The sequence below is a fragment of the Prenolepis imparis genome, unplaced genomic scaffold (genome assembly GCF_030444845.1).
Source record: "Prenolepis imparis isolate NDT839.2.m4 unplaced genomic scaffold, iyPreImpa1.0 SCAF_9, whole genome shotgun sequence".
Lineage (NCBI taxonomy): Eukaryota > Metazoa > Arthropoda > Insecta > Hymenoptera > Formicidae > Prenolepis > Prenolepis imparis.
In genome coordinates, this window is record NW_028141167.1 from 811959 (window position 1) to 838424 (window position 26466).

General features: G+C 33.8%; 2 protein-coding genes across 4 annotated transcripts; one reads left to right on the forward strand and one right to left on the reverse strand.

The window, feature by feature from the left end:
• Nucleotides 1–368: 368 nt before the first annotated feature.
• On the forward strand, nt 369–2839 carry Sad (Cytochrome P450 family protein sad). 2 transcript variants are annotated; one of them, XM_083046463.1, is made up of 6 exons: nt 369–895; nt 1035–1225; nt 1357–1712; nt 2093–2317; nt 2442–2654; nt 2723–2839. In XM_083046463.1, exons 1-6 carry the CDS (start codon nt 369–371, stop codon nt 2837–2839), a joined length of 1629 nt encoding a protein of 542 aa, XP_082902589.1. The 2 variants fall into 2 exon arrangements, with proteins under 2 accessions (XP_082902589.1, XP_082902590.1); XM_083046464.1 differs by having other exon boundaries at nt 1378–1712.
• Rnb (BTB/POZ domain-containing protein Rnb) lies at nt 2781–26308 on the reverse strand. Of its 2 annotated transcripts, XM_083046460.1 has the most exons (20): nt 25915–26308; nt 25187–25407; nt 24104–24859; nt 23771–23967; nt 23363–23639; nt 22312–23247; nt 14604–14734; nt 12183–12348; nt 11876–12078; nt 9852–10028; nt 9534–9730; nt 8768–8963; nt 8408–8605; nt 8002–8149; nt 7435–7597; nt 7113–7283; nt 6821–7019; nt 6254–6359; nt 6060–6173; nt 2781–2853 (listed from the first exon to the last, which is right to left on the reverse strand). In XM_083046460.1, the coding sequence occupies exons 1-19, from the start codon at nt 26170–26172 to the stop codon at nt 6065–6067; spliced, it is 4809 nt and encodes a 1602-aa protein (XP_082902586.1). In that variant the 5' UTR covers nt 26173–26308; the 3' UTR covers nt 2781–2853; nt 6060–6064. The 2 variants fall into 2 exon arrangements, with proteins under 2 accessions (XP_082902586.1, XP_082902587.1); XM_083046461.1 differs by lacking the exon at nt 2781–2853 and having other exon boundaries at nt 5421–6173.
• Between the last annotated feature and the right edge of the window lie 158 nt (nt 26309–26466).

Sequence of the window (26466 nt, forward strand, 5' to 3'; positions counted from 1 at the left end):
GATCGGTGCGGCATTTCCGGTACAAAAAAAAACAGAGAATCTCTTATTTAGCCGTTTGTAAACTGAAAAAAAGAATATATTATTATTATATAGTATAATAATTTTGCGTTATTTATGTATATATATCGAAAAAGTCGTGTTAAACTAATATTCTCTTCTCTTCTTTTAAAATAAAATTTATATACATGCGTTGTATTCTCGCGTTACCTTCGTCCTAATGATTTTTTTGTCGATTCGAGGAAAAAGATGCTGAATCGCGAAACGCTGAATCGATGATACGATCTGATTTCTCTCGTCGACAGTGAAGTCTCGCGCACATAGTTGTCACACAGTTCCCGCGAATTCATATACCCGGTGTCGTCGTGAAGATGCACTGGGTGGTGCGAAGAATCCCGCGTAGAATCTCGAGGTCGGCGAACCATCGCGGTGAGTTCAACGTCTCGTTCTCCAAAGAACGCGGAACGCTGGGATGCTTCGATCCGCGAGCCTTCGTCCTGGATGAGAAAGATACTGTTCGTTCCTCAAGAAACATCGTCGGCCAGAATGCGACGAGAAGGTCGGAGTTGTTTTCGCGAACGTTCGTACGAGACTTTAGCACTTCTGCGAGGAAGAAACCGCCTGAGCCTCAAGGAGTCCCCTTGTTCGGTACGATATTGTCCCTGATGATGGCTGGCGGTGCGCAGAAATTGCACGAGTACGTGGACAGGAGACATCGAGAACTGGGCCCAGTCTTCAGAGATAAGATCGGACCATTGCGGGCCGTCTTCGTCAATTCGCCCGACGAATTTCGCAGGATCTTCCTGCGACTCGAGGGTCCTACGCCGCAACATTTTCTGCCGGAGGCCTGGAGGCTGTACAACGAGATCCGAACGGAGCGCCGAGGACTGCTCTTCATGTATGTATGCATAATATTCTTCTATTGACTCTGTAAAATATCCAAATTGTAGATGTTAGTAATTAAATTGTATAGTAATGTGTGGAAGAGAAAAAGAATTTCAATTTTATAAAACCTGTTGTGTTTTTGCTTTTCGAAGGGACGGAGACGAGTGGTTGCACTTTCGTCGCATCCTCAACAAGACGATGCTGCTTCCTGATCCGGCGAAATTAATGTGCACGCCCTGCCAGGAAGCCGCCGAGAATCTAGCGAGGAAGTGGACGGATCACAGTTTAGTCGGTTTTACGATACCGATCCTGGAATCCCAGCTCTATCTGTGGTCTATCGAAAGTAAACCTTTACTTAAGTTATTCATTATTCGTATCTAGTATTATATAGTATATCATTAATGATTAATGATATAATATCGGATTACATTCTATCAATTAGCGCTATACATACATTACAATAACTGATTGAAGTTGCGTGTGTTCTCGTTGCAGCAATGCTGGCGACTTTGATAGGTTCGCGATGGCGAGATTGCGAGCGGCAAATGCGTTCCGAGGCGGAGCATCTGGCGTTGATGCTGCACCAGATCTTCATGTATTCCGCCACCCTGTCGATGATGCCGGCCAAGCTGGCGATGAGACTCAAACTGCCGGCATGGACCGAGTTTGTTCGCACCGCTGACACAATTATGGCCAAAGTACGCAGTTTAGTCCCGAAAATGACCCATCTAGACAGCGACGGGCTTTTACAGATGATGATGAGCAACGGTATCCGCGACGATGACATCGTTAGAATAGTCGTCGATTTCATTATAGCCGCTGGCGACACGGTGTGTTTCTCAATTCATCAATATACAAAGTGTCTGTGCATAATGTATTTAAATTTGACAAAGAAAAGAATATCATTAATTTTTTCCAATTATAAAAAGAATTTATTCTACATTTTTTATGTATTTGAAATTGAATTATTCTTTCGCTTATATACATTAATGATGAGATAAAACTCGTATTTATAATATGATATAGATCAAGATGTTTAAATTATATTCACAATAAGATATAATTATTTGAAGTCGTCTTAACGTTCAAATATCAGCATTTTAGAACCGAGGAAAAGTACTGTATATATGATTATAGTTAATTGTAATTAAAATTACATAGATAATATACCTCATAAAAAACGAGTTTATTTTTGGGACCGATTATTTAGACGGCGATCTCCATGCAATGGTCGTTGTTACTGCTCAGCGGTCGTCCCGAGCTCCAGGACCAATTGTTCAACGATATCAAGGACCTGCCGACGGAGGAGATTCTACGGCATCCTCTGCTGAAGGGCGTGTGGAGGGAAGCTCTAAGGTTGCACCCTGTCGCGCCATTTCTGACGAGATATTTGCTGGCGGACAGCACAATCGGCGATTACTTCGTATCGAAGGAGGTAATCTGTAGAATAATAAATTTCTTCGTTATATCGTTTTAAACTAGACATTGTAGACTTGTATATATTACATAGACAAAAATGTTTGCAACTTGTAAGAGATACAATTTTCTATTTCTGCTAGGATTTGATCATCATGTCGATTTACTCGAGCGGCCGTAATGGGAACGATTTTCCGAAGCCGAACGAGTTCCGGCCGGAAAGGTGGATCAGGACGAAGGACGGTTCTTACCAGGGTGTAAAGAACTCGTATGCTACTCTGCCGTTCGCGATGGGCGTGAGGAGCTGCATCGGTCGCAAACTCGCGGAAACGCAGCTGTCTCTCACGTTGGCGCAGGTGAGTCCAATAAATCCAATTTGACGCTCGCAAATTCTGATGCATCTCGTTTTTTTTTCTCTTTGCAGCTCATCAAACAGTTCAAGATCGAATGCATAAATCGCGACAGCGTTAAGATGATTTTGCATCTGATCTCTGTACCATCGAAGCCCATTCAATTGAAGCTGACGGGTAGGGATGTATAATGAAGATGTTGAAACTATAAAAGAAAGAAAGAAGAAATTAATAATAGAAATAATAAATATAATATAATGAATATATAAAGGAATTAAATTCAATGTTTGAATGTACATATATGTATGCGAGATTTATAAAATAAAATATAAATAATGTACAGAAAGAGAGTTTTTGCAATTTTGTTAAGATAGTTAATATTTTTTTACACATTTTGTAGACAGGATTTTTTCTTTTTTTGTTGCAAATATGAGAAAAATTTAATGATATACATGAGATATAACACACGCAGAAAATTTTAAATAAGTGCTCCTGTATTATTTGAATATTATATATATATATATATATATATATATATATATATATCACGTTTATAATGTTAAAATATATGTTTATGATAAATGCAGAGCGTTATTAGTTATAATTATATTATTTTAATAATAAGAGAAACATTTTATGTTAGAAAGAAATTATTGAATTAAATATTACAAGTATAAAATCAAGAGGTTATATTTAGAATAACGCAGCTTCTTTTTAGAACAAAACATACCTGATGAAATCGCATTTAATGTAGCGATGTTCAATCGATATTTACCGACACATTTTAAACGGACTCGTAATTACTTTTAATATATAAAATTCATTTTTACATAGAAATAATAGCGGAAAATGTGGAATAATTCGAATGCTATCATCGGCTAATCACAATTCGAATTTAAAACCGACATTTTAATTCGCTAATTCGATACTTTGAAAATCGCTATAGCATATGCTTCTCTACTAGATTTTGAATTGTATTTTATTATTAAAAGAAATCGATTGACATTAGAGCGCACTTGGCGCCACAAATGCTCCGAAACGTTTGATTAATCGATCAAGAGAAAGAAATATACATACCTTTTGTCTTTTAATGAGTCGATTAAGCGGGAGAAACTCTGAAATATTTGTAATATCGAGTAGAGTATAACAAAACCATAAATAAACGTGATATATATATAGATCGACGTACTCCTAGTCCTAAAAGTGACGCATGCGCAAATTAGAGCGCTCAATTTATAACTATAATTTGATTGACCAATCAGAACAAAATAACTAAAGATTTCTTGATCCTGATTGGTTAATGCAATTTGCTCCGAAGCATCTGTAGCGTCTGCTGGACCGCAATCGATCTGTTGAGAAGCCTTCATTTGCGCACAGTACAATTGCACACGTTGCAATTGCACACCGTGCTATTAGACACATAAAGTTGCGCACAGTTCTTTTGCCCACAGTTCTTTTGCGCACCGTTCGTTTGCACACCGTGCAATTGGACACGAAATGCGCGACACATGCTCTATTCACACACACGCGCGTGCGCGCCCTTCGGCCCCCCTCCCGCACCCACCCGCCGGTAGGGGTGCCTACCAGCGCAAAAGAACTGTGGGTAAAAGAACTGTGCGCAACTTTATGTGTCTAATAGCACGGTGTGCAATTGCAACGTGTGCAATTGTACTGTGCGCAAGTGAGCCTCTCCCGATCTGGGGCTCGATTCTTGAATTCATTCGCAAGAGAAACGTATGCGCAAATTCGGCTCTTACAGAAAAGTTGCAAGTTGATTGGCTAAAAGCCATGCGATAACCAATCAACTTGCAACTTTTCTGTAAGAGCCGAATTTGCGTATACGTTTCTCTTGCGAATGAATTCAAGAATCGAGTCCCTGTTCGATTCGAAAGTGAAAATGTTTCTGACGTCTTCCGTCTAGATGGCGTTTGCGAGGCGAATAGTGCGTGAATTTCGAGAACGGATCATTTTTATATAATCATAGACATACATCATTTTCGCGCGCGTTCTTCTCTCATTTAACAATAAAATACGTTAAGAAAGATAAAGAAAAATGTTGTGTGTACCGTGTTAATGTCGCATATGCGATTAAAATCAGGAGTGCAAAGTGCTGGCGCGAGATTGTCTTTTACTTTATTGATTGGTAAACGATCGTAATAATTAACCGCGTTTCCGCGAATGTGTGCAATGAAAATGTCGAAAATAAAAAGGAACGGTAAACGAGTAGGAGAGGAAGAGAAGAAGGCCTGGGGAAGCATCGAGCAATATCATGGGAAGCTACCATAAGGTAAGTAGTTTACAACTTTGTTACGTTTAATATTCATTATATTTATAAAAATATAAAATTGTTTATTTGTAAAAATATGTTAATTATTCATTTATCTTGAGTGATTTATTTTTTATATCATTGTATAGAATATAGAAAAAGGATTCTATTAGAGATTTTACAATTCTTTTAAAATTTTTATACAAAAATTCTTATATATATTATATAATAATTTATATATATATTTATATAATAATTTATATATATATTTATATAATATTTCAATATTTAAATTTGTTTGTTATAATTCATAGTTATTTAATCTACTTATATATAAAAAATATATTTTCTATATACATATATATATATAATCAGATATTTATATTTATTCTATAAAAATTTACTAAATTAAAAAAATTTTTTTGAATTATATATTTTTGTTATTAAATATAATTGATTTCCAATGCAAATAAAAAATTCAATTGCGCGCAATTATTTTTTGAAATTTAATTATTTCGAATACTCGCTTTATATAATAATATATATGTATTATATATATATGTATAATTTGTATATATTTGTATGTTACAGATCAACATTGTGTACTACTCTATTGTTGCATATCGTATCGGTGAGTACAATTAAAAATGATATCTGTACATGATTTAAAATTTCTGGCAGTTGTTTCTGTATTTTATTATTCTAAATATGCAAGTGGCACTCTAAGATGTTTCATTATATAAAAAAAAATGAGAAAAAAAATAATTTCTCAAGTGTCAAGCCTTGAAAGGACTCGGTTCAGCTCACAAGCTTAAAGTATGTTTCAAAATGAAAAATAAAATAATTTGAAAGAATGTATAATAGAGAGCTTTTGTGATTATTATTAAATTGATATACTTCAATAGCATTATTTCAAATCTCAATAAAATTTGAAAGATGAGCAATTCTTGTATTTAGCGATTAATCTTTTCAGATGATTAGTTACCAATTTGAAAGATTTATTTTAAACATTTTTAAACATTCGAAGCATTGTGCAATGATATCTATTTCTCTTCGCGCAAAAGTAAACATATATTTTTTGGGATATCTAACGTAATATATATAGTCTGTTGATGGAGTCTAAAGTTCAGCTTGCATAAACTTACTCATTTCATTTATACAACGGTGTAATACGTTGATATGTCTGATAATCTGAACTGTAATCCTTCCACAAAGAAAGATCTACTTGTGGAAGGTCATCGCATCTCTCAAGTGGATTCCTGAAAAATTGTCTCATTGAGATCGTTGGATAAAGTTTGATTTAAATTAAAAGTCGAATAAAATAATCAATTAAACTTACGAGTCGGAGACTCTGGCGAATCCGAATCTTTGCATATTTTGGATGTTGTCTCCATTGTCACAGAGCAGTCGCGATATACTTGATTTACGTAATTCATTCAATTGTCCTGCAATATAAGAATAATAATTATATACATGTATTATGAACGATATACGTATAATATGCACTCAAAATTATTAATTTATATTATTTAATTTAGTCTTTATACAATAATCTATTTCTTATCTCGACAATGCTTATTAGAGTATTTATCCCGGTAAAAAATTTTTTTATACATAATTATATATAACAATATAAAATTATATAGAAATATATAAAATTCTGTATTAGTTATGCATAATTATATATAATTTTATATGACTTATTATATAATTATATATAACTTTATATGACTTATTATATAATTATATATAATTATATAATAAGTCATATAAAATTATATATAATTATACATAGTTTATACAGAATTTTATATATTTCTATATAATTTTATTATTATATATGGATTATACATAAAAATTTTTTATCGGGTATTATTGCATTTATTTGCGAACTCTGTTAACGTACCTAATGTAAATGCTATTGACGGATCTCCGGTCTCGAACCAGTAGCGATCACCGATTCGCGTTTGTTGAAATTGTCTCGTTATAATGCACTGAAATGTTGGACCAACCAGTGCTCCGCTTACGTGTCTTTCCAAAGCTCCGCCGACAGATAAGTCGACATCATCCGGACTAGCGTACAACAGGGAGAGTTTTTGTATATCCTAAAAATTGGAAATTGTTTTTGTATTTTCAATTTAGAGAAATTACATCTCGATTAAAATTTATCTCGAGAGATCTTTTTATGGTTTACTCACCGAAAGAGGTATAAGATCGCCAAAATCGTCAAAGGTTTTCGCTCGTTGTAACCCGCAATATTCGCGATAATCGTTGTAAGAAGCAAGTCCGTGATCGCGATCCCTTTGTATATCTATCGCTCGCAAGTCAGAACCCAAGGCTCTTCCTCTTCGGAAGAAGAATTGCGTGATCTGCGAATAAGATTACTATATTATATTAACGAAAAATCGCATTATTTGAAATATTTCTTTCTCGCCTTTATCGTCTTGATGCATTTTTGTGAGTCTGCATTTTTAATTTTTTTTTTTTTATTATCAATTTTATCTTTGATTTCATGAGTACCTCTTTGTCCAAAAATACATCGGTATTACTCTGTGGTTGCGAGGCCAAACCTCTCGTCAAATCGTCCAGATTGTTGCCCCTCTCTATGATGCCAGGTCTATTGAAATGATCGCTCAATCTCAGAGAAGCAGAGGGAGAATATTGTCGACCTTCTGTCACTAAGCTATCGAACAAAATTTATTTTAATTCGACACATTTGCAATAAATATTGCGAATGTTTTATTACTTTCAAGTTTGTTCAATCAATTTCAATGTAAGAAACACACAACTATTATTGAGACAACACTCGATCGTACAAGTGATTTACAAAAGGAAATTGATTTTAAATAAAATTAAAGTATATGATATTTTCAATTAAAAATTTGATTCGGCAATATAAAACTAATTGATTGTATATTATACTATCATAATTTGCATATAATTGACGTAATTTTGATCTATTTTGATCTATTTTTAATTATTTAAATTTTTATTAAATTTTTACATTTAAAAAAATTTTTAATGTCAACCAAACTTTTATTAAATATAATTTTGAGACAACGTTAATAAAAACTATTAAATACTTACTTAAGACTGCCAACAATGTTCGTATGGAAATATCTATTAGCTGCATTCGCATGTTCATTCAGAACGTTAGCAATAACCGTTTCATCGTAATCATTTACATAATTCTTTGTATGGTACACGATTTTGTTCTCAAAAACTTGCGCAGTACCTGCAACATTAATTATTACCAATATCTTGATCTATAATAAATAACAAATATATAAATGAATAAATAATAATTTGCAATAAATAATAAATAAAATAGCGAAAATAGTATCGAGAAAGAAATAAAATGTATAATATTTCCAAGTCGAATTTTTGCATTACTTTCGAAGTAAACGAGACTCATTTTAGTCCCTAATAAAAATTCATTTAATTCAATAAATATAAGAAAAGAAAGAAAAGGTCACAAGAATAGAGAACATACCTAAGAAAATCGGCAGCCATTCATAATACGCGATGTTTTGATGTTGAGCGATTACGATTCGACGTGTTTCTTGAAATATCGTTTCATCAGTCCAGTGAGGATTTAATTGCGCCAAATAATCGGCGATGCGATTGTGTTCTCGGAGCAATACAATTTGTAGAATTGTCAGCTGCGGATTCTGATTGACTCGCGTATCACCTAAAATCAAAGTAAAAAAAAAAATAAACTATCGCGTTACTTTTATTTTTTTACTCTTCCCCCAAAGCAATGCTGCATGTAATCTCTCGTTACGTTCGCTGCGCGAAACATTGAATAAGTAAGCGTCAATTAAATTGCACGCGAATGTGCGTTTATTCTCACCGGTAGCGTAACACGACTCGAATTCGTATATCGTATCGCAAGTGGCAGATCTGTTAGCTGCTGGTGGCGGAAATGCCCTGTTATTTTTTACTTCCACATTTAGCCGTCCGCCGAAACCGGCTCGCAAACTAGCCGCGACTTCGTCGCTCGGCCCGTAGACGAGCGAAAGGTCCAAATAGTGAGTGACGGTGTTCAGCTGGAAAACATTGCATATATACATTTGAGCAAATAAATCAAGCGAAGAAATTAATTCTCTATTGAACAAACCTTTAAATATAAGTATATACAGGATTTCTATAACTGTTGTCACCCTTATATTTCGGAAACGGCTCAAAATTATGAAAAACCGCGAAATACGCACCCCTTGGGAAAACATTTCTCTCCAACTTTCTTAAAAGAGTAGCCCCTCGAAACGTTCGTACACGTATTTCGCGATTTTTCATAATTTTGAGTCGTTTGCGAAATAAAAGGATGACAACAGACTTTATAGAAACCCTGTATATGTATATATTCAAATATATTGATCACTTATCATTTATATAAATTCCACGATAGAAATGGGATAGAGACATCATACGAGATTAAGGAGAAACAGTTTAGAAATATTCCGATCGCGAATAAAAATAGAAAAGCGCGGAAGAAAGAATGGCAATGCCAAGTTCGCGTTGTACAACGCAAGGACTTTTAATTAATAATCATATTCTATATAATTATACGTGCGCGAATGTAACCGTAAATAAATATAGGCGAGATGCAAGCGTGAAACCTGTTCTGCCGGCTTGTACGAAGACGAACAGCTACGATCAAGATCGGTCGTACTACGGACAAAGTTCATGCACTGTGTGACCCTGCTGTCGTACACCGGGTCGTCATTAGGTATGATAATCGGGAAGCATCTGGGTAACGATGTCCAGCTAGGCGACAGCTGACCATTGAAAGTGCAACATCGCGTGCGATGTGATTCTGTAGGAGAGGACATATGTAAATTAAGAAAGACTGATTACTAATCGCTACTTAATTTACCATCATTGGCGCGCAATATTTTCGCATCGTCTTTTGTATCCTAAAAAAAAGCGACACGTACTTGATTGAGTCGTGCCATCGATCAAGCCCATGTCGTGCGTCATAATCTGTCCGTATTGCATCGCCACTAGGGTCCAGATCACGTCGTCGACTTTGGCGTTGGGGAACATCGTGTAACTGATAGCTCGAGCTAATGGCAGCTCTCCACCGGTGACCGAAGTCGGTGGTGTTCGAATTCCTGTGTTAAATAAATTTTGAGGAAAAGAAATCTCTGAAATTTTTCGACCAAATTATTGCGTCAATCTCATTATTCGCGTGGCTAGAAAGGTGATCGGTTTTTTTTTAAATCAACGCCATGATCAAACTTTAGAAAGTATTCGTATAATTTTCGCACGGTTTTTTTACGGAGATCCTAGAAAGTGTATATACACATTCGCTCTGTATATAGGTTTAAAAAACAAATTAAACTCAAACCAGTTTTACTTATGTCACAATGTTATGTTATGATTCAATGCGCAACATTTATTAAATATATTCGTACTTATACGTCAAAATTTATCTCGACAAATCTATCGGCCACAATTTATTTCGTTATTTGAATTTAAATTAATTTATCATGAAAAGTCAATCTGCCTATCAGACTTGTTAATGTGAGAAACGTAACAGCGATAACGAAGTAATAAAAGATTTTTCTCGGAAAGAGCAATATTGCATAAAAGTAGAACTTTCTAAAATGTTTAAATATCAGAGAAAAAAGAATTTGGAAATTTCTAAAAAAAAATTTCTATCCCTATTTTCAATTCATATTTTAATTTTTTTAACACGACTGTTTTGTAATTTCTTTCATAGCGTAGAAAGAAATTTTAACTATTAATTTTGTGTCACAACTATAATTTTGAAAATAGCATAGTGCGTCAGCTAGATAAAAAATTGTTAAGACTTTCTTAGATCCATATGTATTAAGCACTACTACAGGGTTTGCTTTTTCCGATCGAATTAAATTGCTACATCGCAATCGCATTTTTATATCATACACCGGTTACGGAACTTTGGATGCAAAGATCGCAAATAAGTAGTGTCAATACATCTTTTTGTTCACACTTACATTGGGGATTACTTGTATACCATTCGCATCAAATCGACCGTGACAGATATTTAAAATGAGAGTACTGCGTCAGCGAAACGAATGAGAATCCATGTTATTTAGTGTTGCAAGAGCTTAGTGTAAACTTTGTTTCCTATTATCGATTGAAAGTTTTAACAAATTATCAATTAAGATGTAATTTGCACTTGATTATCATTCTTATTTCCGATTGGATTATAGGATGCAGAATAGTAATTTTTTTCGTGACTCTCGAAAAAGTAATTAAATCACAAATCCTCTTGTTGCAAACTTTTAGACTCTTTCTATAAAATAAATTGTTATTTGTTTTTATAATCATAGAAAGGACACAAGTATTAGTGAAAAAAGATCTTAAATATCTTTTTTAAGCCTCCTGGCTCTTTTCCGACCATGTCGAAATCGTGACGTCAGAGGCGAGAAAACACACGCTAAAATTTCTTAGATGCCATTTCGAAATAAAAAAATATTTCGATGAAACAGCACTTCAGATGGCTTTAGCACACTCTTAAAAAACCCCGAAAACTATCCTTTCCCCTTTATAATCAATCAACAGCTGTAAAATGTAATATTATGAAGCCCAGTCCGTCTGGTCTTTGCACATGCGCAGTCATTCCGCATGTCAAAGTCTGATATCTCGATCATTTTACAGATGTTGATTGATTATAAAGGGAAAAGGATAGTTTTCGGGGATTTTTAAGAGTGTGCTAAAGCCATCTTAAGTGCTGTTTAATCGAAATATCTTTTCATTAAAAAATGGCATCTAAGAATTTTCAGCGTGTGCTTTCTCGCCTCTGACGTCACAACCCAATATGGCCGCGGTGAGCACCCAGGAGCCTTAAATTTAAAAATATACACAAGCCGTGTCTTGTTACGTATTTTTATGAAATTGGTAAAATTAAAAGAAAACACATTTGCACATCAGTCATATTATATTATAAAATAAAATAAAATAATTTTCTCACCATCGCCATAACGTGCACGTACGAGTCTTCCGTATCTCGTATTAGCCAAACCCCACGTCGGATTTTGAAGATTATTGCAGGAACCGTCGTAGCTTCGATATCGCGAGGGCTGACAGGATCGGAAAAAAGTATCGCCGCACTTAATTTGCCGATGAATATTATCGCTCGTGCTTTCGGTGGTCGGAATGAAAGGAAAGCTTGAGCTGCAATAATGAAATATATTACACGTAAAAATGGACGTCGCGATCACAAATCGTTTTATCGCTATTTGTAAATTATTTGCGTTATTTTTTTTTTTTTTACTTACGTGGAAGTTGGGAAATTAGACGAAGGCGGAATGAACGACAACGGGTTTGTCGAAAAATAAACGGTAGGATTATAAGATCTGTAGAGATTCTTATGAGCTGCAAACGTGCCGAAATACGAAGTCTCCGAACCTTCTAAATCCGAGGGCTGCTTTTTTTCTTGCCCTTCTGAAAATTTTATAAATATATATCAATATACGAATTATAAATGACAAATTATGAATTAATGTAAATCATGCGTATAAATCACAGGATATTTTATGAAAATGTATTTAAATACATTTTATGAAAATAAAAATATATAAATATAAATATATTTTATAGAAGTATGTATATAAATATATTTATATATTTTTATTTTATTTATAACAGTTGCTATTGTTAGAATTGTGAAATATTACTCGATTATGCTATAATACTTTCAATAGCCTTTTATAAAATAATCGTCCTTCATTTTTTGCCATTAGCAATCGATTCGCTACAAATGTATGTAGAGCCTGACTATATAACTTTCCCACGAAGGACAATAGAATATTTTATTTTCACGACAGAAAATATTTATCTTTATATATCGACTTTATATATCGCGCTCAATTCTCGGCGCGAAGCAAGATTTTCCTTAGTTTCCTTTATCATATTTACCATCGAATTCAGCAGTAATCACTGCCAAGACAATTAACGTAGGTCCGTCTAATAACGACATAAATCCCAATAGACTCGCGACTTAAATCAGATCCCCGAGCGAGGGAGAACCTTTCACCATTTGACGTCTGAACGTTAAATGTTACACAGATGACGAGATGTAATCGGTTCGCCTCTATGTTTACCGTCATGCACAATGAACTCTCTGGTGTGAATACTTTATAAGGATTTTGTTCTTTTAAATTACTCAACTGGACATTTTTTTCACGCATCCTCTCGAGAGAATGTCTTCAGAGATCGCCTGGCTAGATCGACGAATATAATGAATCGCGTGAGTTGATATACGATTACGAGAGAGACCGTAAATAAGAAGAACTTTTTCGCAACATTTCGTTAGTTCAATGTTTAATATTATACAGACGACAAATTATATTCGTCATGATTCAATAGTGTTCTAATAAATACTTGAATGTTCCACAAATAGATTCGCAATGATACGATCTTCTTTTCAAATAGAGAAACCATCTCCTATAATAAGATATATATAGACCAATTTTAATATTTAATATTATTTTTAATATTATTGTAATAGAACTTAATATTTAATGATTTATTTAATATTTATATAATAATTTATATAATATTTAATATATAAATTATTAAATCATTATATCAAAATAATATAAATTAAAATAATATAAGAGACGGAGCTCTCTTTCAGTTTTACCAAATAATTAATATTAAATATCATGAAATATGCTTTGACTTAAAAAAAAGGCGAATTGATTTTTATCGAATATATTTTTTTTCGTATATTTGTAAATTTGTTATAATGACGCACATGTATAAGCAGCATGTTTGCGCTATTTTGCACACGCGCGCAATTCCATGTGCATACATTTCACGGTTAAAAAGCTTCGCGGAGATGGAGAACTCTCGATCTCGATTGCTACCTAGCACTCTCCCGTTCATACGCCATTTCTGCCATGAACGCAGGCACCTTCTCTCGAAAATGTAACATGCATTCCGTCGGTGCACACGCGCACTTTTTTTTTTTCTATCTCACGAGTCATTTCTTGCCATTAAAACTCCCACCTGCGTTGCACAAGGAACGTGCCGCGGTATACGGTCACACAGTTTCTCCTCTACGCCCTGTCCCGATTATTAATCCCCTTATTGCTATTAGAGAAAGCAGAGATATTCGAACCAGATTGCTATAATATTTCCTGTATACTTATATAAAGAATAATGAATGCACGGAGATAAAATGCTAAGTATCTTCGAATCGGGACAAACGCGCGAGAAATGTTTTGTCAAGATTCACTGAGCGCATTAACTGAATCAATGATAATAGAAACAGCATCTCATTTGTCAAGTCTGTTTAAAATTTCGTTTTAACAAATTGTTAATTTGATTATTATTTAAAGACGATTTTTCGAATTAATTAAAAATTGCAAAATCGATCTTAAAAATAAATATCTTAAATTTCGAGCTTAAATTATATAAAATTTATATAAATTTATATAGATGCTGCCATTAAAGTACACTATAATCCACCGATTCATTTTTCTTCTTCAAACTAGAGATCATAATTTTTTAAATAGAATATCCACGAATTGCATATATATATAGATATTTTGCAATTATATAGAAAATTACAAAAATATACCTCGATAAGATTAAAACATATAAAATCTCACTAGTTCATTGTATTATTATAAATTAGTATAAAAATTTCACGCGCGATATATATCGGTTCGAGGGAGAGAGGATGAAGTTACCTGCGTGCGATGGGGTAATCTTTTTCTTCGTTGTAACATCCTCGGTGTTTACGACTTCCAGCAAGCAAGCCTGAGTGAGCACCACAATAAGAAACCCCGCGATCCAAAGATTATTTTGACGCTGCATATCCCTGAAATAAAAATGTCATATTCAGCTATAATAAAAACGATTTTTAATACACAATATTATACGGAAATTATATATCGTTTCGATTGTTGCTAGCATTAATCTAACTTGTTCTGGAAATAAATCAAGTACGACCATTTTTTTTTCAAAATGATTTCTCTAGAGTAGAGATAATATATATTATAATAATATATATACTTTTTTTTTATATTATATTAATTGAGTACTTTAATATTTAATACAATTCCTATATTAAAATGCCGAAAATGTTACAAAATTATCGAATGTCAGTGTCACACAGATGTTACACTGGCTCCTAATAATATATTACAGTTTCGCACGATCCCAAATTAAAAAACTGTCTTACAAACTAAAACAGCTCCTTTTATAGAATGTCGATTGAATATCGTTTTTATATCTTTAGACATGGACTCTAATGCATAATTTATTAATTTCCGTACACAAAAAAAGTAAATTGAATTTACGATACAATGAAGCAGATGGCACGTGCACTTTTTGTTAGCGTTACCTTGATCAGAGTTACCTTGATACTATTATCATGTTCACGGCGATAATAATTTTCTGAAGCCAAACGGGAACTCTATTCTTTTCGAAGTAAAATTTTATATTCCAATATTAGGCAGGGAGAGAAGAAAATATATAAATTTTATTTTTCGTTTTACATTACTGCTAAAAATTTTAATGTCTGCAATAAATACGATAAATAAGATCGCGATGCGTTTCGCGAAGAAATTTTCCGGCTTGTGATATTAATTTTTTTCCTAGAGTGTTGATATTAATCTTGCTGACATTGCGATGTCAAGAACTCAATTTCCCGCTAATGCATGGAAATCCAACCGCAATATTGCATTCGTTCTCCAGACGCAATTTGCGGTATTTTTTCCGACCTGATCACTATGAGGGCGTGCGACGTTAACACACATTCATGAATTAAAGTGCCCGGCAAAAGCAAACGTGAGATGATGGTGCATCAAATCATATAGCATTATATTTCCTTATCGTTTAATAAAATTAATAAAATTAATTCCGAGTATGTCTCTTCGCACGCGAATTATTTAATAAGCGACCTGAAATCAATCCTGTTATCATAAATTTATGCAAAATGTGTGCGCGTGTTCTTATATATATATATTTAAATATATAATTTCGTTAATTATCGGAGCTCGCTTTCTCCCTCAGGTATTTTCATTCAGTTCGTACACGTGGACAGAATTTCCTATAAATTTTCAATCAACTGCTACCTCGAGATAACTTATTTTTAAAAAATGCAATTACGTTACCTAATTACTTTGTATTACGTATCAATTACGTTTATTGAGTGATTTATTGCTTATTAATAGCTATATTGATTTATTTTTTTTTACCAAATCGATTGCGATTTATTGTTACACAAGATCCCATGTGCAATAAGGAAAACGGCTCATTATTTGATTTATATCGTGCAATAGAAATTCTCGATTGCGCCTGTTTTATATATGTTTCTACAGCGATTACATCGCGGTGAATTTTTAACACGCTGTAACACTATACAATGTATAATAACATGTTCCTATATGCGCTATGGAAGTATATCTTTCGACATATATAATTAAAATGCGGTTCCGCAAGAATAAAAAGAAAACTCTGCTATATAATTTGATGTCGGGAAATTATTGAACATCGAAATAGAATTAATCGAATGCATCGATGCTTCGGCGTCGTGATTTGTGCGCAATAATTTGTACCATCCTTGTTTAGAGAAGACACAAGAGAGTTTATGCTACGTTTAAAAATTACGATAGTAATAGTGACAATGATGAAACAAAAATTGAAGATTAGCTGTTTTATCTCGACACTCCTGCGATATGAAATCAATCTATATGATTTCTCGATAATATATATATTTTCGAAATTAAAAACATTGTCATTATTTGCGATACATAAAATCCAATTAGAAGATTACAATAAATCTTCAGTAAAATATTCTATTTCACGCATTTCTTTTGCCTTTGACAAAAAATAAAATCAATTTCTTTGAAGTTAATTGGAGTGATCTAAAACTATCCTTTATCTTGCATATTAGAGAAAGAGAAAAGTTTGAAACTCGTGTAATATACATATAAAGTAAATCATTTACATAATTTTTTGTACAATACAAAATGCTAAGAGCAGATGCTTCGAACTTGAAGGATGATTTTAATATACTAAAGATAAAAATAAAATCAGTTTTTTCTCACCGAAAAAAAATTTAGAAGAGACTCTCGTAAGTCAGAACGGGGGGGGCCTTTAGCAAATATATATTTATAAATGTGAAACTCCAGATTAAGACCGACGTATTCCGCGCTATGCAAGATTCATCTCACAAATGAATGCAGATATTCGATATCGGTTTTATGCATAAAACATCCATTCCGGGGGATGGAGACATATAGATTCCACGCTTCGTTCTCACATTTACTTCGCATCATTTACATCATTTCGCACAAAAATCTGTTTAAATTAGAGCAACGTATATCAGGTTGCAAATTATTTTCCGGTTGTGCGACGCGATTTAACCTTCGCGCAGAAATGGCGCAAAAAGATTTGCCGCTCATTTGCTTTCCCCTTTATTGGCAACGGCTTTGCACAACCCGCGGTGCAGTTCGTACCCCATCGTTGAAGGTCGTCCGATTTTACTTGCGTCGATTGTCGAATAACATATGATGCCTATTCCAACCGGACTTTTCTCGTGGCGCAAGAATTATGAAACGCGATATATTTTTTCTCGGCGAATCTATCGCGAGAGCTTCAGAGGGAAATACCCGTATCCGTTTGTGTCACGCGATGATTAACACATTAAACTTTAGTTCCGAACTATGGACTGGTGTACAGAAAACTTCCAACTTTTATAATTTTTAAAAATTTTTTTATAATTTTTTATAATTATTCTTAATTATTTTTTTTATAATTTATAATTATAAATATTTATAACTTTATAATTATAATTATTTATAATTATATATAATAATTTATATATAATATAATTTATTATAATTATAATAAAATTTATAACTTTATAATTATTTATACTTATTTATTTTATATTTACACGCAAAATATCTTTAATAATTCTAAAATGCTTTGAAATAAAATGAGACCACGTACAATTTTAAAATGCATATTTTCTGATTGAGAATTATTTTAAAATTATTTAAAATTTATATCATGCAATATTGTATTATATTTATTCGTCAAATTTTTGTCTAAACTTAAATCAATAAAGTTATATAGATATATAGATTATATCACTCGGCTTTTAAACTTTTGCAGTTATCGTCTGATTAATAGCATGAACTTCGAGTAAGTGATTCCGTCATGCTCGCACGCATGAGGGAACCTCCGTAAATTATTTACATTTATATACTTAACGAGCAAGAAACTACGAGAAAATATGTAAATAGTAATTATAATTGCAGTTAAAGTTAACGAGCCGTTTGCGCTATTGTTATTTAAGATTCACTGTTGAAAATTTATTATGTAAAGAAAGATCACGTATTAGGAAGTCGTATAAAATCAGCAATTAAAAAATAAATAAATATATTTAGTACGGAAACGTAATATTAATCAGTCTAATAATAATTAATTTTTTGGTCTTTTTTTAATCTTACGTGATTATACATTTCTTATAGATTCATTAATTAAGAGAAATAACTGCTTATTATTAGATAGTTTAATTATACAATATGATACGCATGATATATGATCATAATGCAATGTAGTATCAATTTTTTATTAAAACACCAGATTCATTAAATTATTATTAATATTAATATTTTTTTTAATGCAGAGTCTATTTTTTCGGCATTTTGCATCGTGTGAACAATTAATTATATCTCGTACAAGTATTTGAAATACTTTTTCTACATAAATTCAAGGGTAGCTTTAGATATCCGCGTCAACTCAAAAGGTTTTGCTTTATTTCTTTATGAATCACGATACTCTAATGCGGAATTAAAACGCGCCAAATATACAATTAAATATTTTAAATGACAATACTTCCATAATTATCAACCAGAAGTTGGCAATTAAATTAATTAACACGCAACCACTTTGCGTATCATATATGGACACTTACAAGGCTGACAATTGATTAGGTATTCCTCGACAGTACACAATGTTTATAAAAGGCGACGGCAATTATTTTATATTATACTTTTAACTAACAAAAGAATCCTCTTGTGATATTCCTCTTTAATTTTGATAATCTTTGGATGGCTTTGTATAAAACAGCTCAAAGCAGAAATATATTTGCTTAAGTTGCTTTTACGTTTTCGACGATACATCAATATATTTAATGTCACGAGCGAATATAGACTAATATTGACACAAAATGCATAATCATGCTGGCACAATCGTGATATGAGAATGCAATGCATATAAGTATTTAAATCATAACACACAAAAATAATTGTAAAATTTATGAATGTATAAATGAATTTTTTTGACGTAAAATGTTCTTTAATCTTTCTAAAAATGCATAATTTGCAAAATTTCTATGAAGGTTAAAGTATTTTAAAATATATATTTTCAAAAAATTTAAACTTAATCTATATAGCATTATAAAAGCCTGAAATATTTGTCCGAGATAATTTTCCGTACATTTCGCAACGAGATTTTAAATTAAATAAGCCAAATTATCTTTAAGAAATTGTTTTAAAATACTAATCTTATTTTAAGCCGTTACGTTGTGATATACCCAAAGTTTGTTAAAATCAGAAAGCAACATCTTTGTTTTATTGTAAGACGTGATTTCAAATAATATGTATTTTTAAACTCGGTTATAAAAAAAGATATATTAGATTTTTTTTTTTTTTTAACTTTGTCAATTATTGAGACACCGAAAGTTCTCTCAATAAAGTCAGATCAATTTAAAGAGCTTTTCTCAAGAATTTTGTGTAAAAAGAATTTATATAAACAATAAATTTTAAAAGCATATCGCAATTATATACAACAAAAATCTCACCTGAAATTCCAATAAAATACCAGCAATCAAGTTAAAAATTATTTAGAATGCAATTTTAATTAAATTCAGATTTCAGACGTTAAAAGAAATGAAGTTTTATGTTTAATCGTGACAATATAAATGTCAATTTATTAAAAATATAACTCACCAAAGTTACACTGGTTTCAACCCCCCGATTAATGCAAAGGCTATTGAGTGTCAGTGCGTTTTGTTTGATTCGATCTTACAGCAGGTAGCGAGCAGGCCGATTCTTTACTTTAAAACTATTCAAAGAGAAACGTATAAATTCTTTACTTGCAATATTTGATATAATGTTTCGGCACGTGTCGAGGGGAACAACTGAACGAGCGGCAAATACGAGCCAAACTTTATAAATGACGGGAGAAAGTACAGAGACACTACCTCGTCGACAACCCCACGCTACCAAAGGTTCAATTTGACAAGCACCAATCGCAAATATAAACGCGCGACTGTGATTCATAATGAGACAATTTCCTATATATGCAATTATGTCTAACAAATCACTTTTTGTCTCGGAATACATTTAGTAGATTGAGATTTTTTTTTCTAAAAACCATTACATAGAAACGCTTCCACATGATCTTTGGATTTACAATTTCAAGAAATAATACTGCAGCTTAAATAAAGAAATATATATAAGTATAATTTGATCACTCATTCTCCTCTACTGATACTCTGTCAGTTGATCGAGTTCTAATGAAATCTTGGAAAAGCAGATTTAATCTCTTTCATGTTATTTTTTAAGGATCACAATAATTTGCATAGCATATACGGATTTATAAAAAAAATTTGGCTCGTTAACTGGCTACTGTTTCAGTCATTTTTTCGGCCTTCTTCTATAATATGTAAAACAAACAAATTGTTAAACAATTTTCTCTATTATAAAAAAAAGGATAAAACTATTATAAAAATGATAAAACTATATCTGAAAAGCAATATAGCTCTATGTATATATATAATTAAAAATTATATAATTGTTTATAAAAAATAAATAATGTAAAATAGAAACTGAATCAACTGATCATGAGCGATCTATTATTGTATTTTAACTACATCTTTTTTGTCATAATCTCGTTAAATTAACGTTAATATTAAGTCAATATTTTAATGTATTCTCATATACTAGCATTAATTCTCTAATTATCCTCGACAGAAAGAATTGCATTATATATAATTGAATATACATAAAATTAGGTAACTATGGAAATATCTCGATATGCAATCTCGAAATGCATCTATTACAAAACACGCAGACACGTCTCTTTGTGACAAAGACGCTTCGCTCTAACTATTCTCACAAAGTCTGGAAAGAAGAAAGAGGCGAAGGAATTTACTATAGTCTATAGTGCAACAGACTTATAGCGCTGTAATAAAACAATATAAGTAAAAGTTAATGATATAAATACTATGGGGAAATTTTAAATAAGTATTTTTATATTATATACAAATATCCTTTGAATGTATACGAAGCGTACATATCTTGTCTATATATATATATATATCTCGTCTATATATATCTTAAAACATGATTATATAATTATATAGAATTATTATATACATAATTATCGAATTCGCAATTAAAAATACGGCACAAGCTTATGCAAAGAATCTGCTCGGAAGAGCTTTTAATAAAACGAATAGATGTAAAGGATTGAAAAGAATGAGCTAATAAGAAACGGTGTCGAAATTAAAACGCAATAACTTTATGTACTTATTCTTTATTTATTCAGAACGTTTCGGTACTTTATAATGATTGTTATAATGATACTTGATAATGGCGAGACCATAAATTAATTATAAATATAGGCGGGTCGTAAAAAAGTGACTTGTGATATATGATAAATGATGTGTCATGACTTGATTTCATTTATTATCTGTTATTGTATCGTACAAATTACTCTTTTACGATCCGTCAATATTTATAATTTATAGTCTCACTATCAATGTTGTTTTATATTACATCATTTTCTACATGTGTATTATACAGGGTTGTTCCAGAATGATGGGGACTAAATTCGTGTGCAGGTAGAGCGGACTAAACTTTGTGAGTCGAAAAGTCCTCTATCATCTTGCAATTTTCGCAATAGTTAACTATTAATTATTAAAATCACTGGGCGGCCGCATCTTGCCGCGCGCTTGTATTTGACAATAGGCTAATACGGCGATTTTTTAATAATTAATGATTCGTTAACTATTGCAAAATGGTAGAGGATTTTTTGAATAAGTTTAGTCCGCCTACCTGCACACGAATTTAGTCCAAAAAGAAAACCGAAACGTTCTAAATAAAGAATAAGTACACGCAGTCATTGCGTTTTAATTCCGACGCAGCGACTCTTAGCCCGTTCCCTTCAATCCTTTACATTAGAGCCTTCTCTCTATCATAATTTAGAACGAACAGAGTAACAATGTCACAAGTTTAGTCTATTTTCAATCTAAAACTCGTTTTTCAAATATTTATTCTACAAATCTTCAAAGTATTCTCCTCGTCCGTCCATAATTGCACTGTTCCGAATTCGAGAATCATTCAATGTCTTTATTATTATTGGCACAATACGTACTCGATTATGTCCCTGACTTCGTGCAGGAACTCGTCAAATGCGTCGGTAGCGTAGAAATCGCGAAACGTCTGCATTGTCTCACTCCATGACAGCTTTGCAGTGAGGAAGCTCTTGACGCAATAGGACCTCCATTCGTGGCAGGAGTAGTTTCTGCCCCAACACCAGGCTCGGCAAAAGGTCTCGTGATTGAGTTTAGCTACGGAGCTCTCGGTCAACGCGTCTGACAGGTCCGACATGAGGAATTTATCAGCCAACAACGTCGCGTCCAACAACGACTCGATGTTTTCGCGCTCGAACAAAGCGCCACTCGCAGCTAGGATCAATGTGTTCAGGCCGTCGCGTGATGTATTCTTCAATCGCACTCGTCTCTTGCCCGACTCGCTAAAGTTGCCTTCCAACATGACGGAAAAGAAGTCCGAGCGCCGACACAGCATTCTCTTGCACGCCTCTACGGTCGTGCCGTCATCCAACTCGAATGTCACCGTCGACGACACTGTCGGCTTCGTGTGACTTGTCGTCTCGTCGAGAGATAGCCTCGAGTAATCGGTAGCCTTCATCGATGCTTTCGCGACCGTGATCGACTGATCGGGCGAATAGATTTTTAACGTCCTCGCCAACTGACAGATCGACCAGATCGCCCGTTCATGCAGTTTATGTGACGATTCCCTGAGCAAGCTGAATATCAATTGCAATCCGCCGTACTTGTCCAATAAGCACTTGAGGCTGCGATGTGTCTTGATGAGAAGCGGTATCGACACCGCGGTCAGCAACTTGTACTCGTCCTCGCCGCGCAGCAATATAAATGATAGTTGACCAATGGCGCCGCCCGTTTCCGCTACCATACGTAAACGTCGCGTGCAATCCTCTGCTTCCGGCAATGTCTGCAGGTCGAATACCAGGCCTTGCTTCAGCAGTGGTAGAAAATACGCCGTGTTACTAGACAAAGAGAACCGAAAGATGTTAGAAATATAAATGCGATAAATGAAATTTTTCTAAAATAATCAATTCGAATTAAAAAGTGATGGAATTTCTTTTTTGACAAATCTCTTACTTCATGATTCTCTTTAATATCTTGATTGCGATATATCGATATTTTTGGATGTTTTGTTTCCTCGTATATTTTATGTAAGTCGTCAGCGGTTTGATGATCTTAGGATCGGCTAGCTCGTCGATTGGCTTGCGGAAAAAACTCAACTTGTTCAACAGCTGTATCGTATAGAATTCACAAGCATTTATCTTGCCGGATGTCTCGGAGCTGGTTGTAGGCGAGTCGAAATTGGTTTCGGCGGTCGTCAGCGATTTGTAGCTCTTCAGGGAAGCTACTTCCTCTGTAGCGATAAAATATTAATTTAGACGAATAAATTATACGCGAGTCCCAACAAATTTTATGCAAAAAATTTCAATCTCTTTACATGTAATTAAATAAAAAAATAGAAAAACTAATAAAGATAATTTGTACCGTCTTCGTCGTTGTCACCGCATTCGGTGTCACTGCAGATCGGACTGTAAATGTCGTCATCCTCAGTATCATCAGTCTCCGCATTGGAATCGGAACAAAGCGGCAAGGGTGGTGTGCTGGGTGGCGATGAGGAGGAGGCGCTCGTGACACTTCTTGGACTCCAGTCGTCGCGATAAAAGTCCATACTAAACCTCGTTCTAAAACAAGAAACAGAATTTTGATTAGAAAAATAACAAACAAAACTCAACCGCGTGTATTTTTTATAGAATATATTATTGTCTATAGATTTTGATATTCATGAATATTTGACAAATATTTCGCAGTCCTTTTCACCTGTTTGCGTATGTCCGACTGCACTTTAAAGGCCTTTTCGAAAGGTATTCGGACGGATTATCACTGAAACGTTTCTTGGCGTTATTCTTGTCATCCTTCAATTTCGTCAGATCCATATCCACAGCAATTACATCTTTCAATTTCGCCACGAGAACATCCATTATACCATGTTTGGTCAAAATGTCAAGGGCATTATCGTCGTAGACAAACTGTACGAGGGCATGTAACAGCATAGAATGATAACGTTCGTGTTTGGAATTGTTCAGCAGCACTATAATCAGCTGCAATCCGTCGCTGTTCTTGATCCTGTTCCGATTTACCGATTCTCGACAAAACAGGCACAGGCTAATCAGTACCTCTTCATACAACAATTCTGTAGAGCTGTTCTCCACCGAGTTGATCCAAGCTATGACCTCCTCGATTGTGCCAGAAATGCCCAACTGTAATCGACACTCGGCTATTTGACAGAGAATATAGAGGCATTTAATGGCCATTTTATTGTTGCCCTTATTGCAGCATCGCATGAGACACTTGTAGCCTTGCTTGTCCTTATCTACTTCCATCTGCTCGCCGCAGCGCGGATCCAGAGTGACGAGAAACGCACACATAGCCTTTAAACATGCATCTACTAGTTCAGCATGCTTAGCGTCCTCATAAGATTTTTCTTCGGCCATGACGAATAATTGAGTAATCAACTTGATAATCTGCAACTCCACCATTGTTTCCCTGATGTGTACATAAAAACTCCAAATATTCCTGCAAATATAATTAAAATTAATTAATTGGTAATTTGTAAACACACAAAGTATTAGGAAATTATTTTTCTATAGAAAATAACTAAACAAATAATATCACATAATAATTAATAGAATCATGAAATATTAAATGTTAGTATATTTAAAAACTGATAAGACATATTTATATTTAATATATTAATTTTTGCTGGCATTTAATTCCTTTGTTTGATTTCTTTAGCATTTAATCTTGAACTTTTTTTATTCTAAGTGTTGATATAGAATTTATATAAATACAACTAAAAAAAATGATAATAGATGAACAAATTATATTGGAATAATTTTATACCTCATAGCTCTGATGGCCATGCAATAAGTTTGCGTACTGGTTTTTAATATTAGGAGTGGTATAAGTGCTTTCACTACTCCAGCATTGCACAACACTTTGACATGCCAGCTGGATTCGGACAAGTTACTGACGAGTCTGCAAGCGCGGCAGTGCAACTTAGTATCCAATTTGAGATTTTTTATTATGAGCACTATATTGATTCCAATCTTGCTGTCTTTTACCTGAAATTTTACATTCCATCTATCAGGTAGTGAAAGAGACATTTGAATAAAAGAGATATTTCATTAATATATAAAACATATTGCGTGTAGAAACATGGATGTACAATTTGTCTAAAGTCAAGTTATGATACTAATATCGATCATGTGTGTCGTAACAAATATTATTATTTTAAAGTAGCACAGTTTATCATTCCATCTTCTCTTCTATAGTAGACACAATTTCATCAATATTATCTCATCATCGTTAAATATATTTATCAAAAATATATTTACTATGTTAACGCAAGTACAAAAAATATACAAAAGAAATATATAATAATATATTTTTTCCGTGTTATATAATATTGAAGAAATCATTATTCGTTCTCTGCTCTAAATGTGTTTGAAAATAGCATTTCTTTTTCATGTCTCTTAGATGCAAGTTCTATCTACGCCCCTGAACTACGCAGCGCACTTTACACGAATGATCAATCAAGTCGCGCTACAAGACGGAGAGGAAAAACGCACCTTTTCCCTGACGTCGTAAGCCATGCAGGCGTCCGCGAGGATGCTCAGGCTCATGTTCACTATCGCGTCGCTCTTGTAGCGCAAAAGCTGGACGAGGATGTGGAGGCCGCTGATCCGCTGAGCGAATTCCTTGCGGCGCTTCGGGTCGCTCTTGAGCTGGGCGAGGCAGGTGACGATGCCGCTCTTATTCTTCGCCCGGAAATGCCTCGCCAGCTCCGGCACGATCGGGCACTCGTCCGCCGTCTCCTTCCGCGACATCTTCGACGGCGGGATCGCGAAATTCCCACGCGATCACGATGAAATCCGGGAAAATCCGTCGGCCGACATAACCTCAAAATCGTCAAACGCCAACCCGAGCCACGCTCTCGTTCGTGGCCCTGACACCTCGCGCGCCACGCTCGATATTGTGGGTGTCTTCGCAATTATATCGCGGTCGATAACACGCCACACTTTTCGGAGATCGAGAGATTTTCCATCTCGAGATCACGTCGACAGGAAGGCATACATATTTATATCCTTGCGAAAGAGGAGAATTTTGTGTTCTCGGGATCC

Coding starts and splice junctions, on each gene's coding strand:
- Sad (XM_083046463.1), top strand. CDS start 369: ATGCACTGGGTGGTGCGAAGAATCCCGCGTAGAATCTCGAGGTCGGCG. Junction 2,318..2,441: donor ATTACTTCGTATCGAAGGAG/GTAATCTGTAGA, acceptor TATTTCTGCTAG/GATTTGATCATCATGTCGAT. Junction 2,655..2,722: donor TGTCTCTCACGTTGGCGCAG/GTGAGTCCAATA, acceptor TTCTCTTTGCAG/CTCATCAAACAGTTCAAGAT.
- Rnb (XM_083046460.1), bottom strand. CDS start 26,172: ATGTCGCGGAAGGAGACGGCGGACGAGTGCCCGATCGTGCCGGAGCTG. Junction 8,606..8,767: donor CGAGTCGTGTTACGCTACCG/GTGAGAATAAAC, acceptor CTTTGATTTTAG/GTGATACGCGAGTCAATCAG. Junction 8,150..8,407: donor ATGGCTGCCGATTTTCTTAG/GTATGTTCTCTA, acceptor TTAATGTTGCAG/GTACTGCGCAAGTTTTTGAG.